The sequence below is a fragment of the Mytilus californianus genome, unplaced genomic scaffold (genome assembly GCF_021869535.1).
Source record: "Mytilus californianus isolate M0D057914Y unplaced genomic scaffold, xbMytCali1.0.p SCAF_6, whole genome shotgun sequence".
In the NCBI taxonomy this organism is placed as follows: Eukaryota; Metazoa; Mollusca; class Bivalvia; order Mytilida; family Mytilidae; genus Mytilus; species Mytilus californianus.
Window position 1 is genome coordinate 72,728,963 of NW_026262712.1, and position 19,634 is coordinate 72,748,596.

General features: G+C 32.3%; 2 protein-coding genes across 4 annotated transcripts in view; both read left to right on the forward strand.

Annotated features, from left to right (window-relative positions):
• LOC127705866 (X-ray repair cross-complementing protein 5-like) overlaps positions 1 to 19,634 on the forward strand; it is a 58,535-nt gene that overhangs the window by 18,333 nt on the left and 20,568 nt on the right. Inside the window, exons 7-8 of the mRNA XM_052210218.1 lie at positions 18,762 to 18,855; positions 19,525 to 19,603. Of these exons, the coding sequence (XP_052066178.1) occupies positions 18,762 to 18,855; positions 19,525 to 19,603 (173 nt within the window). The remainder of the gene's footprint in view (positions 1 to 18,761; positions 18,856 to 19,524; positions 19,604 to 19,634) is intronic.
• LOC127705870 (3-oxoacyl-[acyl-carrier-protein] synthase, mitochondrial-like) overlaps positions 1,673 to 19,634 on the forward strand; it is a 273,875-nt gene continuing 255,913 nt past the window's right edge. For all 3 annotated transcript variants that reach the window (XM_052210225.1, XM_052210227.1, XM_052210229.1), the window contains exon 1: positions 1,673 to 1,690. The gene's annotated coding sequence lies outside the window, so the exon portion shown is untranslated. The remainder of the gene's footprint in view (positions 1,691 to 19,634) is intronic.

Sequence of the window (19,634 nt, forward strand, 5' to 3'; positions counted from 1 at the left end):
GTGCTCCTCTTTCTAATGAAATTTGGGTTGAAGTTGGATATTTCCTTGGTGAGGATGAGTTCTTATTCAAATATGTATTCTTTAAAGGTAAGATCTGATTGGAACTTACCCCTCCTAAAGAAGAAGTGTTAGTTGTTGTTGTGTTTGCTTTTGAAGCTGAGGTGTAAGTAGGTGCTGTGATCCCTTCTAAAGGTGAAGTTTCGTTGTTGTTGTGATCAGTTCTGAAGTTGATGGAAAAGTAGGTTGTGTGATCACATCTAAAGTTGAGGAATAAGTGTGTGATGTGATTCGACTTGTAGTTGAAGTGTTGGATGTTGTTATCCCTTCTGAAGTTGAAATGGAAGGTGTTTGTGGTATATCATCTAAAGTTGAGGTATAGGTTCTTGGTCTTTGCCTGAAGAATGCAGACCAGTTTGGAATTCTTTTTCTGAATGCTTTGGAAATTCTTTTCCTCCTTGAATGTTCCATGATAATTATATAAAGTTGTTTCTGTCAAATCAGAAACATATGAAGTCACAAACCAAAATTGAAAATTTTTGCAAATGTCATTTGATGATCAGCTGGCACTAAAATTCAGGTCAGCTGTTAAGTCCAAGAACTTGAAATTGGTGGATAGTTATGGTGAAATGAAGAGTAAAGTCCATATACACTACCTCTTATATGAGCATTTACCATAGAATCACACAGTATCAGATAACGGCTTGTGAAATCAGCTTTTAAAAATATACCAGTATCTTTGTTCTGTTTTTTTTCATTTCATGTGATTTTACACACATCATGGTGACACAATCATTAGAAGTTTTATTTATATACAGAATGGTTGATAGTCATTTATGACATCCCCACATTGTAACTGTAAGTTTTATCTGATTGTTTACTCATTTTGTTTGCCATTATATTTTATTGAACTTAAATGCACTAGAATGAGTGATGGGGATGGTTAAGTACTAAAAAAAACTATTGGACTTCATATTTTCATGTGTCCATTCCAAGACGGGAACCTCAGTGATTTTAATAGTTGATAGCTTATTGATTTTATTCTTTAAAAAATATTGTATAATATGAATCCCCTCTTCCAACTTTATGTCTGGGGTAAAAAAGTGTGTATAATACACGAAAATACGGTAATGACATAAACTTGTTAAAAAGTTATTTCTACACTTCTGCAGACTCAGGAGGGTTTAGAGCTTAACAAAGATTATCAACATGTCAATATTGAAAACAATGTGTTAGCTATTGGAGGTGTTAGTCAGCTCAACTGGCACCTAAGCCATGTGAGCTATAGTCATCACTCTCTCTCTCTGTCCTTAGACATTTGCACCATCTCTTCTGAAAACATCAGTCAAATTGAACTAATCTCAGAAGGACTAACTTTTTATACGACCGCAAAAATTAAAAATTTTTTGGTCGTATATTGGTATGACGTTGGCGTCGTCGTCGTCGTCGTCCTGCGTCGTCTGAAGACACATTGGTTTTCGCACTCTAACTTTAGTTTAAGTGAATGGATCTCCATGAAATTTTACCATAAGGTTCAATACCACTAAAGGAAGGTTGGGATTGATTTTGGGGGTTATGGTACCAACAGTTAAGGAATTAGGGGCCAAAAAGGGGCCAAAAATAAGCATTTTTGTAACTTCCAGACAATAACTTGTGTGTAAGTGTATGGATCTCTCTGACATTGTCCCACAAGGTTCCATATCACAAAGGGAAGGCTGTAATTGATTTTGGGGGTAATTGCCTCAAAATGTTAGAAATTAGGGGCCAAAAAAGGGGCAAAAAACAAGCATTTTTCTAGTTTCATGACAATAACTTGTGTGTAAGTGTTTGGATATTTCTGAAATTGTACTACAAGGTTCCATATCACAAAGGGAAAGCTGGAATTGAGTTTGGGGGTAATTGCCCGAAACGTTTAGGAATTGGGGGCCAAAAAGGGGCCAAAAATAAGCATTTTTCTAGTTTCCAGACAATAACTTGTGTTCAAGTGTATGGATCTGTCTGAAATTGTACTGCAAGGTACCATACCACAAAGGGAAGGCTGGGATTGAGTTTGGGGGTGATGAATCATAAGGGGGTTCAAAAAATTTGGGGGGGGGGATTTTTTTTTTCTTCTTTTTTTCCTTTTTTTTTTCTTTTAAAATTTTCTTTTAAAATTTTCCATTTTAAGTTGGTTATTTCTGATTTATATTTAAAAGCAAATAATAATGATATGGTAGGAGATACACACCAAACAGGATGTGTAAATTATTATATAATAAGTATTGTGCAATAGCAAGAAGTTTTCAATTGCACAGTATTGCACAATAGCAAGAAATCTTCAATTGCACAGTATTGCGCAATAGCAAGAAATCTTCAATTGCACAGTATTGCGCAATAGCAAGAAATATCCAATAGCACAATATTGCGCAATAGCAAGAAATTGTCAATTGTACAGTATTGCGCAATAGCAAGAAATATTCAATTGCACAGTATTGTGCAAAAGAAGATACTTCGTATAAATTGCTTATTTCTTGATCAATTTCAATGGGGTTTTATTCTTGAATTCTTGGGGTTCTTTAATATGCTGAATCTAACCGTGTATTAAGTTTTTGGATTTTGGGCCCCGTTTTTAAATTGGTCCACATTGAGGTCCAAAGGGTCCAAAATTTAACTTTGTTTGATTTCATCAAAAATTGAATTATTGGGGTTCTTTGATATGCGGAATCTAACCGTGTATTTAGATTCTTAATTTTTGTTTCCGTTTTCAAATTGGTCTACATTAAGGTCCAAAGGGTCCAAAATTAAACTTAGTTTGATTTTAACAAAAAATGAATATTTAGGGTTCTTTGATATGCTGAATCTAAACATGTATTTAGATTTTTGATTATGGGCCCAGTTTTCAAGTTGGTCCAAATCGGGGTCCAAAATTAAACTTTGTTTGATTTCAACAAAAATTGAATATATGGGGTTCTTTGATATGCTGAATCTAACCATGTATTTAGATTTTTGATTTTTCGGCCCCGTTATCAACTTTGTCCACATTGAGGTCAAAAGGGTCCAAAATTAAACTTTGTTTGATTTCATCAAAAATTGAATTCTTGGGGTTCTTTGATATGCTGAATCTAACCATGTATTTAGATTTTGGATATTGGACCATAATAGATGAATGTCCAATTTAAAATTTTTAAGTTCTTAGACCACATTCATTCTGTGTCAGAAACCTATGCTGTGTCAAATATTTAATCACAATCCAAATTCAGAGCTGTATCAAGTTTGAATGTTGTGTCCATACTTGCCCCAACTGTTCAGGGTTCGACCTCTGCGGTCGTATCAAGCTGCGCCCTGTGGAGCATTTTATTTACTGTTCAATCCAGGCTTCACAGATAATCTAAAGTTTATGGTTTAAAATTTATGGTTCCCTAGGCCATGCTAAGGTTTTATGATCAAGTCAAATTCCATGATTCTGTAAGTTGTATACCTAATTTTCAAGGTTCACTGGTCAACCTTAATATTTCATGATTTTAGGCCAATTTTTCCAAGCTTTGAAATAGTATTATGACTAGAACACACCCGCGATATCGCGGGACCGGGACTGAATTAAAGTACCTACGCCTTATTTTCAGTATTCGTATTGTCATCTGATAAAGCTGATTATAAGGTGCACAGTTTTCTCTGCTTTCAAAATCTTTCTGTTTGAACCCGTCGACCTGGAACTTGTTAATTATTGGTAATATAAATTATGTGAAAAACAAAAGGACTTGGAATGGTGTAATTTTTAATCAACACCATGCATTGTCCTATATAAGTTATATTTAAAGTTGAATTCTTTAATTTGTCATTTTTACGTCATGCCGACTAACAAATTGGACCTCGTTATCTTAGTAGTATAGATAGATATATCACCGTATTTATATTCAATATTTTATGAAGGAGTGTATGTAACCCTTTTTGTTTTTAAAAATAAGTATGGTAAAATTTTCAGTATACCCGTTTATTAGGTGAACAAAAAACGGTCTTTAGATTTAGTAGTATAGAGAGTACATGTACAGTGTATAAATATCGGGGCTGGGAGTAGTTTGTTTCAAGTTCGGTACAGCATGATTAGTGTATGCATGGAGCAAGTACTTTGTTTCATTATGAATCATGATATCTATACTACTTGTTCTTTAACATGTTAAACTGCCTACATTAGACTGGAAATATAATGACATCACTAAAAGGAAATCGCATCGGATAGTTAGGGGACTTATTAATTTGTCTAATTGCTTATTGTTTCAAACAGTAATCGATGTAAAAGTGTAAAATTTTCAGTATACCGTATCAAGTATATATACCTTTATATAAGTTTGACTTGTAGCTTTCTTCGGTTATACGTTTATTAGGTGAACAAAAAACGGTCTTTAGATTTATTAGTAGTATAGATAGAGAGAACTTGTGAAAGATTTATTTGTGCATGATTAATACAAATACCAAGAAATGTTCAAAATACCTGCTAAATATTGATGTTTCATTAAAAGATATGTTTAATCATCACGATAATGTGAGTAAAAAAAGCAACCTTTTTTTTATTATATGTTCATCGTGTGAATCTTATAATGATGTAATTCCCATTTGGTAATAGTGCGGTAAAAATTAATATTGAAGTTTAAAAACGCAATATCTTAAATATTTGACTGAGACATAAAAAGTTATATAGGAATTGAATTTACATACACGAAGAGTAACTCTTTGTTTGAATGTTTTTTTCTAATAGACAAGCAACTTAGATAAATAAAGCATCCCCTTTTTTGCAGTTTTTAGAAACTTATCCCTATATTTCTATTGGAGATAGACTATGGATTTTTTAACTGTATTATATCCCCAATTCTGGACTGTTGGATTTGCTAAGAATTGCTCATAGATTGAGTTCAAACCATCAAAACAATAGTATTACATAGACAATTTTGATAACAATTATTTTACTGCAAACATATCAGAAAAATAGTGGAGATACAACACTATAAAAATATTTTCCTCTAAACTGACTAGATGAATAAGTTATTATAATCCAATGGGAGTGTGGAGATAAAACAGAGAAGTTCTGACAAAAACTTGTAGAGTGTAAAAATCTCGTATTATAGTTGTATAGGGAGATAGACCATATATCATTTGGATATCAAATATATTGCTATCTATATTTTTACCAAAAGTAGACATATAACACTATAAGATTCCCTTGATGATATGTTACTGAATATTTTTTGCAGTTTTATTTTATTCATGGATGATTTGAAGGTGATCCTCCAGTTTGGGATTTTTGTCATGTTCTGTCCTTCTAGAAGACCGTGAGTGTCTCCATTGAACATATTTTTTTTCTTTTTTGCCTATTACCTTGAAAATTATGATACATAGAGAGAGACTTTAAACAGCAAAAATGATCAGCAAGACAAGATCTACAAATAATTCAACATAAGCCATATCGTCAGACAACTTCTTATTGGGGTTATTGCCCTTTAATGACAATTTTTATTAATTTTTTGCTTTTTTGGCTTAAATCTGAAAAAAAACTATAATAGATAAATAGAAACTTGAATAAGCAAAGATGATCAATCAGCAAGACATTATCTACAATTAAGTTTCATAGTTGAAGTCGTCAGTCAACCCTTTATTGGAGTTATTGGCCTTAAAGACGATTTAACTGATTGTATGCCCTTTTGCCTAATATCTAATAAATTATAATAGATAAATAGGCAAAATATATCTGAGCAAGACAAGATCTACAAATAAGTCAACAAGGTCGAAATCGGCTGACGACCCCTTGTTGGAGTTGTTACCCTTTAATGACCATTTTTTGCCATTTTTTTGTGTTTTTGCCTTATATCTGGAAAAACAAAATAGGTAAATGAAAAACTTAAATAAGCAAAATTAAATGATCAGCAAAACACAAACTTACAAATAAGACAACATAGCCGAAAATTGTCAGTTGACTTCTCATTGGAGTTCTTGCTCTTTAATGACAATTTTTACCAATATTTTATGTTTTTGCCTATTATCTTGAAAACAAGAAAAGATGCTTTAAAAGCAAAAATGATCAGCAGGACAAGAATGGGCTTTGCTCATTGTTGAAGGCCATATGGTGACCTAGATTTGTTAATTTCTGTGTCATTTGGTCTCTTGTGGAGAGTTGTCTCGTTGGCAAATCATACTACATCTTCTTTTTAGCTCACCTGGCCCAAAAGGCCAAGTGAGCTTTTCTCATCACTTGGCGTTCGTCCTCTGTCGTCATCATCCGTTAACTTTTACAAAAATCCTCTCCTCTGAAACTACTGGGCCAAAGTTAACCAAACACGGCCACAATCATCATTGATGTATCTAGTTTAAAAAATTTGTCCGACAACGTGGCCCGCCAACCAAGATGGCCGCCATGGCTAAAAATAGAACATAGGGGTAAAATGTAGATTTTGGCCTATATCTCTGAAACTAAAGCATTTTAGCAAATCTGACATGGGATAAAATTGTTCATCAGGTCAAGATCTATCTGCCCTGATATTTTCAGACAAATCAGACGACCTGTTGTTGGGTTGCTGCCCCTGAATTGGTAATTTTAAGGAAATTTTGCAGTTTTTGGTTATTATCTTGAATATTATTATAGAAAGAGATAAACTGTAAGCAGCAATAATGTTCAGCAAAGTAAAGATCTACAAATAAGTCAACATGACCAAAATGGTCAAATGACCCCTTAAGGAGTTTTTGGCTTTTATCTCTGAAACTAAAACAAAAGTATAATGGTTGCATTATTTCATGCATCAATTGTAAACAAAAATATCAGGTGAGTGACACAGGCTCCTTGGAGCCTCTGGTTTATAATATCTACAAATACGTCAAATTTCGACAAAATTGTTATCAGACTCATTATTGGAGGGAATTTACCCTTTTTTGTCGAGTCTGTGACATAAGAAAACAAGACATAGGTATCCTAGATTCCATCGTAGACATAGGCAGCATCAACATTTAGGTTCAGTCTGTGGTTCAAGTTTTTTTTTGTCATCAATAACTTTATCAAACCGTCATGGAATTTCATGAAATTTGGACAGAAGCTTGTTTATGACCAAAAGACAGTATCCAGAGTGAAATTTTGAAAATATTTTTTTTTATTTTTCCATATTTTACTGATAAATGGACTTAGTTTTTTTACAGTTAACATTACAGTTAACATTCAGGCTCAGTCTGAGGTTAAAGTTTTTCAGTCATAAATAACGTTGTCAAACCTTCATGGAATTTTATGAAATTTGGACAGAAACTTGTTAATGACCAAAATACAGTATCAAGAGTAAAATTTTCATTTTCCCATATTTTACTGATAGACTTAGTTTTTTTTTAACAGTTAACAATTAGATACAGTCTGGGGTTAAAGTTTGTTACACATCAATAACTTTGTCAAAGCTACGTAGAGTTTTATAAAACTTTGGCAGAAGCTTCTTTATGATTAAGAGATAATGTCTGAAGCAAACTTTTGAAAATATATTTTTTCCATTTTCAGTATTTTTCTGATAGATGGACTTTGTTTTTTATGCCCCCGTCGTAGCAGAGGGGGCATTAAGTTTTACCCTTGTCCGTCTGTACGTAGGTACGTACGTACGTCCCAAAATTGGTTTCCGTTCTCTAACTTTATTTTGTTTCAACCAAATGTTATGAAACTTATACACAATGCTTATTACCACAAAACACAGATTAAGTTTGAATTTTGGTGGCGTCACGTTTACCGTTCTAGAGTTATGCCCCTTTACAAATGGAAAATTGCTGAATTTTTCGTTTCCGTTCTCTAACTTTAGTTTGCCTCTACCAAATGTTATGAAACGTATACACAATGCTTATGATAAAAAAACACAGATCAAGTTTGAATTTTGGTGGCGTCACTTTAACTGTTCTAGAGTTATGCCCCTTTAGAAATGGAAAAATTGCTAAATTTTTATTTTCTTCTAAATATCAAGTTATTTTTAAAATTGGAGTTATCTTTCTTTTTCCATGATTATAGTTGAATCAACTACAATCAATGCTTTATACAATGCAATGTTTAATTTTGACTTCCACTGATAAAACACAGATCAAGTTGAATTTGGCTAGTGTCACTTTAACCATTATTGAGTTATGCCCCTTTATATATCGAAAGATTGCAAAATTTTTAGTTTCCATTCTGTAACTTAAGTTTGCCCCAACCAAACATTATGAAACCTATACACAATATTCATTACCACAAAACTAAGATCAAGTACAAATTTTTTGTTTCCGTTTTCTAACTTTATTACAATTAACATTTACATAGTCTGGGATTAAATTTTTTTGACATGATAAATTTGTAAACCTTCATGAATTGTTGTGAAACTTGGACAGAAGCTAATCTTCAAGGCCTAGAAATAGCATCAAAAGAAAAAATTTGAAATTTTATATGACTGTAAAAAATTTTGCGGTCGTATATTGGTATCACGTTGTCGACAGCGTCGTCCAAAGACCATAACTTTAGTAAATGTAAATAGAAATCTATGAAATTTAAACACAAGGTTAATAACCACAAAAGGAAGGTGGGGATTATAGTCCCAACAGTTTAGGAATTAGGGGCCAAAAAGGGACCCAAATAAGCATTTTTCTAGTTTCCAGACAATAACTTGTGAAACAGTGTACGGATCTCTCTGAAATTATACCACAAGTTTTCATACCACAAAGGGATGGTTAGGATTGGCTTTGGGGGGTTATGGCTCAAACTGTTTAGGAATTAGGGACAAAAAAAGGGGGAAAACAAGGGTTTCCTGGTTAATGGACAATTAAAAAAAAGTGCAATGTTATGTTTGGATTACCTCCCTTACACTGCTTTTAAATTATTTATAAAGAAATGTTGTATTGTCTTGAGGTGATTGGCTGTCAATTTATTTTTAGAAGTTACTATTTAAAAATGCTGATTAAGGAATATTAATTTTAGCCATGATTATGTATGTCATTTTCTATTTTAAGACTTTTATGATGTATTTAAATTATGGTTGCAAACCTCCATTGGAAATTTGAATTGAGATTATGACCATATCTTGAGGAAAAGAATTTTTTTTTTTTGGAAAAAAAGGGGGGGGGGGGGGTTAAAAGAAATTGTGAGGGGGGGGGGACAATTTTTTCTCATTTCAGATTTCAGAAATTAAAAAGGGGGTAAACATTTTTTTTTGGAGGGGGGTGGTCAATTCGCAACAGCATAGTGTATTGCACAAAAGCAAAAAATTGAATGTAAATTTAAATCATATAACCAGTTCTAAGTTCTTTGACTACAGTTATTCTGTGTCAGAAACCTATTATGTATCAAATATTTAATTACAATCCAAATTCAGACCTGTATCAAGCGCGAATATTTTGTCCATTTTTGCCCCAACTGTTCAGGGTTAGACCTCTGCGGTCGTAACCAGCGAAGCAATTTATTTAATGTAATTTGACTTTTCATTGTGATTGAATGGAAAACATAGCCACTAGAGAGAATCTGTGATGCTAAATGGGAAGTTTTCATAAGATTTTCACAAATAATCTTCATTTACCTTGGTAATGTTGTTTGGGTGGTAATATGAGGACATTATGTTGGCATATAGATCCAATGAAAAAATTGTGTGGAAAATCACATTTCTCTCTTCTTCTTTGAAATTACTTAGTCAATTTCAACAAAATTTTCAAAGAAAAATGTATTGAAGGTCTTTTTAAGCACTTTCCTCATTCCTTTTTCATATTATGAAAAAATCTTGGTAGTAGACCATCAGATAGCATGTTTATCTATTGTCATAAAAATTCATAATATCAAATAGAATTAGTAGATTTAGCTAACTAAGTCCTTATATTTGAATAAAGTAACATTCATTTTTAGTGGAAAATTGTTCTTACGTTAATTAAGATCTAATTAAAAATTGTTTGCCAGCCCCTCTCTGTGATTAATGTAAGATAACTCTGGTTAATTTTCCCAACATTTTTGTTGAGCCTGCGACTTTTGTTGCAGAAAGCTAGACATAGGGATAGTGATCCGGCAGTGGCAGCAGCGGCGTTAAGAAACTTTTTAAAAGCTTAATATTTCAGAAGGTAGTAGACCTGGATCCTTCATACTTTGTATATAGATGCCTTATATGATACGAATTTTCCGTCTTTCATATTTCCATTGTCCTTGACCTCATTTTCATGGTTCAGGGACTAATTGAAAAAAATTTAAGATTTTTTTTTTTTTTTTTAAATTGTAATCATATTTTATTGAAATCTGTACATTTGTTAGTTGAAACAATCAATTACCGGTACCTTATCCCGGCCTCGTTAACATTAGTAAATAACATATATATGCAGATATTAGTATTTGTTAGTAATTTACACATTATAATGACATAATAAAATAAAAACATATACCATGACAGAAAATAACAATTTGGATGTTCCTTAACAATTTAAATAGCTTAAAATTAACTATACTTTAAATAACAAAACATACAGATATATATACAAAAAAAAAAATAAAAATAAAAAAAAATATGTTTGAAGTAGAAAAAAAAAAAGAATAGATACAAAAACTCATAGTGAGTTCTGCATTATAGACCAGATATTGAAGAGAACTGATAATTAGAGGGGAAAAAAAATAAAAAAAGTTTTGCCTAGATGAATTTTAATTTAACATCCTATCCTATTTCTGTCAAATTTAAACATAAAAGTTTGCTTCTATATGTTTGTACATTTATTTATTTAACTTTCAAATAATATAGTGAAAGTATTCCACATTTCATCGAAAATTTCCAGTTTCTTGTTTTTAACAGCAATGTGTTTCTCAATACAGTAAAGATCCTGTATTTTCTTTTGCACTCCAAATAATGTTAGTCTTCTCTTGAAGTATTTACAACTAAAAATATAATGTCTGATATGCAGAAAAATCAGGTTGGTCACATTTCTACTAAAAGCTTTTGAGATATCTCCAAAAATACAATTTTGAATAGTAAAGGGAATACTTATACCATTTGAAAGAAACCAATGTTTAGTTTCATTTAAAAATATTTGTACAATCTCACAATTCCAAAACAAGTGTTCAATTGTTTCATCTTCTTTTTGACAAAATGTACAATTTGGGTTATCCATTATTTTTATTTTATACAATAATTTGTTTGTTCCTAAAATACGCTGATTGATTCTATACTGTAACCATTGCAATTTGGTATTATTTGTCACTACAAAAGGTAGTCTAAAAATTTCTTTCCATTCCCCTTTTTCACAAATTATAATTTCATCCCATTTTCTTTGCCCATTTGATATAATATTATTCTTGATTAGTATTGAATACATATCTTTTGTTCCCCTTGATCTTCTCAACAGAATTTTCAAAAAGGATGGAATAAATGGAGTTAATAACTTATAATCATCAACAGCATAAATTTTTGCTGCTTTTTTAACAGCAGAAATAATACTGTTATATTTCATAGCATTTTCTTCAATATAAAAATTTTCCTTTAACTGGGCAATGGAGAGAAATTTTCCAGTTTCAGACATAATGTAATTTATGGAACAAATACCTTTGTTAAACCATTCTACATAAAAAGCTGGTTTATTACCAATTTTTATACATCTATTTAACCACAATGAACTTGACAAAAAATGATCCCATGTATGGGTTTCTTCTTTAGTAATAATCATATCCCATGCATCAATAACATCCTTCCAAAATTTGTTTTTTACATTATTTTTAATTTGGGATAAATATCCGTTTCCACATTTGAATAGTCTATCTCTATTTACTGTTGACAAAAATACATTTTTCCATTTACATTCTGAACGAAAAAGTTTTCTAACCCATGTTGACTTCAAAGCTATGATAAATAGTTTAAGATTGATCATTTTTAAACCTCCCTCACAATATTTTTTTTGTAATATTTCTTTCTTTATCCTGTGCACATGTGAATCCCAAATAAAGGTGTAACAAATTTCATTAATCTTTTTTATAATCGCATCACTAGGATTTGGCAATGAGATTATTAAATGATTTAAGACAGGTAGAATTAAAGTTTTTACCAGTTATTTTACCAATAACAGTAAGATTTCTTCTAGACCAAGTTTTATTTAATTTCTAAGATTTTTAGTATTCTTAATTTCTCTCTTATTATGAGTAATAGGATAACTATATTTGACCTTGACCTCATTTTTACTGTTCATTGCTCAATGTTAAGTTTTTGTTTTTTGGTCTGTTTCTAATACTGTAAGCAATAGGTCAACTATATTTGGTTTATGGAATGATTGTAACGTGTATATGTCTGTCTGGCAATTATCATCTGACCATGACCTCATTTTCGTGGTTCATTGGTCAATCTTAAGTTTTCCTGGTTAAGTTTGTTTCTTAGCATCTTCCCTAGCCAAGGGTTACGATCCACTTCCCTCCTCTCCACCCTTGGCGGATTGAGATAGAATTTCGGAGACACAAGGTAATGATTTTCATTGGTTGCGTGCTGCATCCAATCAAAAAGCGCCTATAACATGATCACGTGTAAATGAAGAAAGTGTATGTAAAGAATTGCCACATGCTTATTGTGCAACAAGTCTTTACATCCCTAAACATACGACTATATTTAGTGACAATTTGAATGTTTTTAATCAGCTAATAGAAGTTCCTGTGTATGTTTCTTGCACAAATGCATGAATGTCAACGGATATTTTCGTTTCCTGCTTTACCAAGTGTGTAGAATCTAGACTCTACTGTGTTTTTACCTCCAAATTGAAGAGTTCAAGTGCTACCATTAGTCAAGAATAATGTATTCGGAATGGGCGTGACTTTAATCTACCGATAGATGGCACAACATTGTTATCACAAATGTTGGCTTAATCTGCCAAGGGTGGAGAGGAGGGAAGTGGATCGTAACCCTTGGCTAGCGATGATGGTTTCTTAGATACAAAACAAATAAATGAAATTATAGATATACATAGATGTCTTTAATAAACCAATAATAAATACTAAGATCCATTAAATTTATAAATTTTGTAATGATTTAAAAATAAATAAAATAACTAAGTAAAGATGAAATTATGAACCTGTTCAAGGGAGACAATACACGCATTGATTCGATAGACTTTTTTGGAATTGAAACATAGTACAAAGGGATGTCACTTTTGCATACAAATGACACATTAAACGAATTAATTAACACAACATTCGTGCTCTAGCTTCAATGAAGATTCTTTATTATCACTATAACCAACAGTTGTCAATCAGCTAATGAATGCTAACCCACAGTAAAGTATATTTGTTTAAAAATTTTTTAAACCTACTCGGAAAAATGCACGAATTACTTGACTTTCATAGCTCATAATAAACGTGTTTACACATTAATATAATATGGTTGTTAAACATTATATGCCTCTAACAGTATAAGACATAATACAGATTGTATGCTTGATGAAATCTTGTTAGCCAGTCTTTTTCACATGCCCTTGACCTCATTTGCATCTGGTGCCAATATGCCTCCTTGGATGGGATTAGCCTGGAAGATGAGGTGTGTTACTATGTAACTATACATGAAATAACCAACTGTATTTGTTGTAATGAAATAGTGTAAGATGTAGATGACTGTCAGAGAGACATGGTTCATTGCTTTTCTTGTGCCACTTACTTTGGATAAGAAAGGACACATGTTGTTCTACCAAGGAGTTGTTTCCCTTTGCAAACTGTTTTAAAATTGAAAATTGACTATTGGAAGGTATCATATCTAATATGTGTAGTATGACCTAGACCTGAAAGAATTTCAATGTAAGATAGACAGAAAATACATTTCTGTATGAAACTGCTATCAGTTTTGTATTTAAAAAAAGATGTACAATGTTTATATATTGGAAATATGATGCGTTTAGATTATATTATCATTATGCTCATGTAAGGCAGCATGATAAAAGTTAACAATAATCTGTTTACATATCAATATTATAAAATACAAAGTCTGATTTAAAAATTGTTCAGTTAAACGATGTCTCGCAGTAATATGTCAATTAATTGGGCAGCCAAAGTTTGATTTTAATCAGATTAGCCTTTATGTATCTGGCATAACTACACTTTTTTCAGGCATCCATATTTAAAAACAAAAGAGTATTAAAATGAAATGCATAATAAGTGATAACAGGAATCCCCCAAAATTACATCATGGTTCAACAGACCACATCAGCCACCAACATTTGATTCCTCCAGAAAAAAAGACATACAAGCAACAACCAACAACACATTGCCACTACCAGAACAGACTTATTCATATTTTTAAATATTCATTTTTGCTGAAAAGTATGAAGCCTATGAAGTATAGATGCTGGATTTTCTTGCTGTGTTGGCCTTGGACTGTTTTCTGCTCTTTGGTCAGGTTGTTGTCTCTTTGACACATCATTCCCTGTTTCCATTCTTAATTTTATATGTCAATAATCAAAGTGAATTAGAATTTTTGTGTCCTGAGGGTAATTCATAAGTATGAATAAAATAATGATTTGTTCAAGGCATTATTTGAAAATGTTCACTATGACATAGCCAATATGTGCTGACACAGTGCTAAATGCTCATCAATTCATCAATCTATTTGAAAGTAAAAAGGAATTAACAAGTTTCCATACACAGAACATAAATCATCACAATAAAGACAACACCTGAAATAGTATGACGAACAGCAATAACTTTGACCTTTTGCAATTTTTCGAATGCAAAAAATCCTTTTCTTTTAACTCCAGAAAAATAACCCTTTCCATGACTGAAATTTTTATTTTCATGACTTCATTTATCAAACTATTTGGAATAGATTAAGACCTGTCTGAGACATATGAATTGAATCATGACCATATAATGAATAAAAAAGACCTAATATCTCTTCAGTTTGTATGTCCAGCCTACAATAGTAGAGAATTAGTTTTCTCCTTGACAATACATTTGTCCTTACAGTATCAGCTTTAGGTTTTGGTTTAAGGCTTACAGCAACTTGAAACTTTGAAATGTATGCAAAAGTAAGGTTTTGACCAAGATTTATTCACTTATTATGGAATTGTAATAGTGTGATGGGGGCTTGGTATCCTATAAACATATACTTGTTTTCTATAAATTGGAAGTAGCCCTTCAACCTATAGGGTCTACAGCAATAAGTGTTCATAATATCATAATAAAAATGGTAGAAAAATTGCATATGGATAAATAATGAGGTAATAATAACCAAAAAAAATATGAGAAGGTACGAGCAGCAAATGCTTAAATGTTAAAAGTTTACCTAGTTCAGAATACCCAGCTTTGTGGTATAATGAAAAAAAATTGTCCTCCAAAAAATAGGGTAATTATGATCAAGATTCAGTCCATTCATGTAATGTCATGATTTGCATAGTAAAACATTTTGTTTTTTGTTTTCTTTTTCAATTTTTACAAATTTCACTCCATTTCTGGTAAGTCAAGTTTTTATTTAGTTCAAAGAAATATTTTATAAAGCAATTCAGCAATTAGCTAATGGCTGTACAATATTTGAGTAGGGGACAGGGGTAAGGGAACATAGGAATGAGGGGGACGGGAAGCGGGAACATGGGGAAGAGAGGGAGTAGAATAGGGATCTTTTGGGAAATTTTTTTTGCCAATTTTTTTCTGGGAGCAAGGGGGGGGGGAGTTGGAGTTATGGGGGAGGGAAATAGGAATCAGGGACCTCCTGTCCACCCCCTCATATTTGCATAAAGATGACAAAATAACATTATGTATTTCAAAGCAACTACTAAACACTATCAGAAACCAGAAAACTTGAACAAAAATAATTTAGCTTTATGTTTGAAGTATTGTCTATTACTGGTGACAGTGAGCAACCCTTTATTGTTTATATCTAAACAATGGGGAAATTCTATTCCAAGTTCTATCGTGGATTGCTTTTTAAGGATAACACAGTCATAGTTCATGATGAGCAATGTTCCGTGGGACTCGCTGATTACAAGGTTTCCGGTGGGAGTGGTAACAATGTCTATTGGATCAAATTTTTCCTCTTTGATTCCATGGAAAATCCATTTGAGAAGATGTTCTGAGTCTATTATCACTATAATTCCACTTGTCTGAGAGGTTTTGTCTATAACACAGATTTCTCCACTATCATTAGAAGATAGTTTGCCAGGATGTAAGAATAATCTATGCCCAATTGGATCAGACTCATGAATCCTAAGAATGTCGCCACACTCAGATAAGACCATAACTTGTCGTTGACTAGTGTCTGCAAGTGTGTAAGGCAATCCTCCTTTTTCTATTGTACTTACGAGTACTAATCCATCGTTTGTCACATGTAAGGCTATAGGTGTCTTAGGATTATCACTAGAAAATATATAAAAGTCACTAGTCTGTCCATTACTTTTCATCTCTTTTATGCAGTTTTCATATTCTTTGGAAAATAGTACAGTGTTCGATTTTGTGATTGCGATATCATACAATTTCATATTTTTTTCTTCACCTATTATTTTCTCTTGTTCCAAGTCCACTTGTCTAAAATTTGTATCTTGTTTACTGCTTATTAAAATTGTACAGTCTTCTTTTGATTTGATGGAAGATATTGATGTCAAATCTGTACTGAATGAGTTGATACTTTTGAATTCAATAGAACTGGGAACACATGGTTGAACTGTTTTCAACGATCCCACTAAATGTTTTATTATGTCTTGAAGTTCCTGTCTACTCTGACCTGGACAGAACTGCTTGCTGTTGCTTGATAAAGTTTCAGTGGAAAGAAAACTATCTACTGGAAGTTTTAGTACATTAGTGGACAGCTCGGTTACTGACCTCAATGTGTGAATATCAAAACTTTCTTTCTTATTTTCAATCATTGAGTTTGTTTTATGCAACATTTTAATTCTATAATCAAGTTTGGTAGCTCTGATATTAATATCATGTGTACTTTTTCTTCTTTCTTCTTTAAGTTCCTCTAGAAGGAGTTCAGTTCTGCGAGTTAATTCTTCTTTTAAGTATAAATTGTATTCAAGAATTTTTTGTTTTTCATCATCAAATATTCCCTTACGGAGCCTCATTTCTTTCTCTGTCTTTTCTTTCTCACTGTAGCATAAATTAAGATGCTGACTATTAATTTTTGCTTGATGATTCCATAGTGTTTTTTTCAAAGTCACTCGAGCAGCTTCTATTGTCTCCAAAGTGTGACCTTGGTGGGTTTTCCCCAAGCAATCAACACAGATAGTTTGTTTGCACTCCCAGCAGTACAGTGAAACACTATTTTTAAGATGAGAAGGACATTTTGTAAAATCGTAAGTTTGCATTCTCTCAATATTATCTAGGTCCACAACTTGATGTTCATGGTAGAGCACGTCACTAACATGTCTCTGACCACACCTATTACACAGTAATGTCTTACAGTTCAAACATTTCCACTTAATTTGAATATTCTCTGCACAAATTTGACAAGCTTTAGGAACCTGAGCCATTTTTAGTGTACAACTGTTACTTTCAGTCTATGAATTTGTACTATTTTTCAACTCGTGTTTAAAGCAAGATTATGCAACTTTTATCTTTTTATTAAATTATCTCAAGGCAAAGGTCCATAATATGATACAAGCGTCAGTAACACTTATTCCTCATTGGTGAACTTGCTAGATTGTATTTGTGCAAGATATTGTTGTATTAAGCTGGGTGACAAACAACACATAAAGTTGATGGGCTTTCACACTGATCTGGTTTCCGTGTAATTTGAATAATATACTTGGTAGTACTAGTCTTTAATGGTTTTTGAATTAAATTATATCTCTTCTATATATACCAATGTGTCAAAAAGTCATTGTGTATTGTAATGCACTTTTATTCTATCTGTCTTGGAAGATAAACTGAGAACCCTTTGGGGCTTCAACCATAGGGATTAAAGTATTTTTGGAAAAGATTGCATTCATACAATCAAACCCCTTATAGGGCTGACTTGAAAGTCATCAATTTTCCAGACTTTTATCACTACTTTTGAGATATAAAAAAACAAACCCGTAGTTCATTTTCCACATCATTCTATCCATCCTATCCATGAAAATTTCAAAGAAATTTATCAATGAAATATATACTCGGCATTAAAGATACCAGAATTTGGAGGCTGATGAAAAATCATTCTGTAATGACTTTTATTCCATTTTAAAACAGTAATTAGTAGCCCTCTAAAAAGCCAAAGTATAAATATGTATATGTTTAACAATTTTTTTGTTTGGTATTTTATGAATATGTTTTAGTTTTTAGTATTTTTCAGTGTTTTGTTTTAATGAATAGTTTAGTTATATATTTATTTTTGTTTTACACAATTAGTAGTGTAGTTTGGTATATATCTGTTGACAAGGTCGCTAGACCACTTGCAATAACACACCCACACTCACGCTCACCGATTATAGTAAAATTGAGAAGGGAAATGGGGAATGTGTCAAAGAGACAACAACCTGACCAAAGAGCAGAAAACAGCCCAAGGCCACCAATGGGTCTTCAACACTGCGAGAAAATCCTGCACTTGGAGGCGGGCTTCGGCTGGCCCCTAAACAAGAATGTATACTATTTCAGCGAAAATGGTCGCCAGACTAAACTCAGGCTTATCTGATCTTGTTGATGATATTTTGGTTGTCTGTATTCAACGAAGTCCATCATAGTACTAAAACGGACAAACTTCATCAGAGTGCTGTTAAGTGGGGTATTTCTAAAACTGGAGAATAATGTATTAATTAGGATAAAGTTTTTATTTTTTATTTTTTAATCACAGTGTCAAGAAATTATATATTTTAATTATAACACAACACTTTTTTTAATCATATTTTTACAGATGGCTATAAGAAGTTTGGTAAAGATTTTGGACACAGTACAGCATTTTCCTTACATGAAGCGCTATGGACCTGCCAAAACATGTTTTCAAACAGGTATGGTTGTCATTTAAAAATGTATTCAGATACATGGTAATTACAAATAGTGTAGGGGCCTCGGTGGCCGAGTGGTCTAAGTAGTTACTACTGTAATCACTAGCCAGTCAACACTGAGGTTGTGAGTTCGAACCCCACTCGTGCAGGTGCACTCGACTCCAATCTTAATTGACTAGGATTGTCAGTTTTCCTATCGAAGGTCGTAGGTTTTCTCCGGGCACTCCGGCTTCCTCCACAAATAAAAACTGGCCGCCATGAAATAGCCCAAAAGCAGTGCTTAAAAGTGGCGTTAAAAACACAAAAAATCAAATCAAATCAAATTACAAATAGTGTAGATTTGGAAATTATTAACTTGCATTATTAAAAAAGTATAAAATGTGAAAGCAGTTATAACAATAACACTTTAGGGATTGCTGCAGTAATTTACTCAGATTGACATGTTTCAGTGGCTCAGGCACCGTCATCAGGATAAAAAACAATGCTACAGAGAAATGGTACTTAAGTACAAAATTGAGAAGTGATAAATTACGTCACAATGTCAACATGGTGAGTATAAATAGAAAGTGAAAGTAGGTACGGAAGTAAACTTGAACAAGAATGCTGATCAATTAACAAGTTAACTGTAAAAAAAATTAATATGATTACATTTGTTTTATTTTGTTTTTACAGTACACAGAAAGTTGGATCCAAAAGAATCCTATTATTTACAAACAATGACAATCCACATGCTGGTAGTCCACAGCTTCAGGTTTGTTTACTATTTATTTTTTTCATTTTCT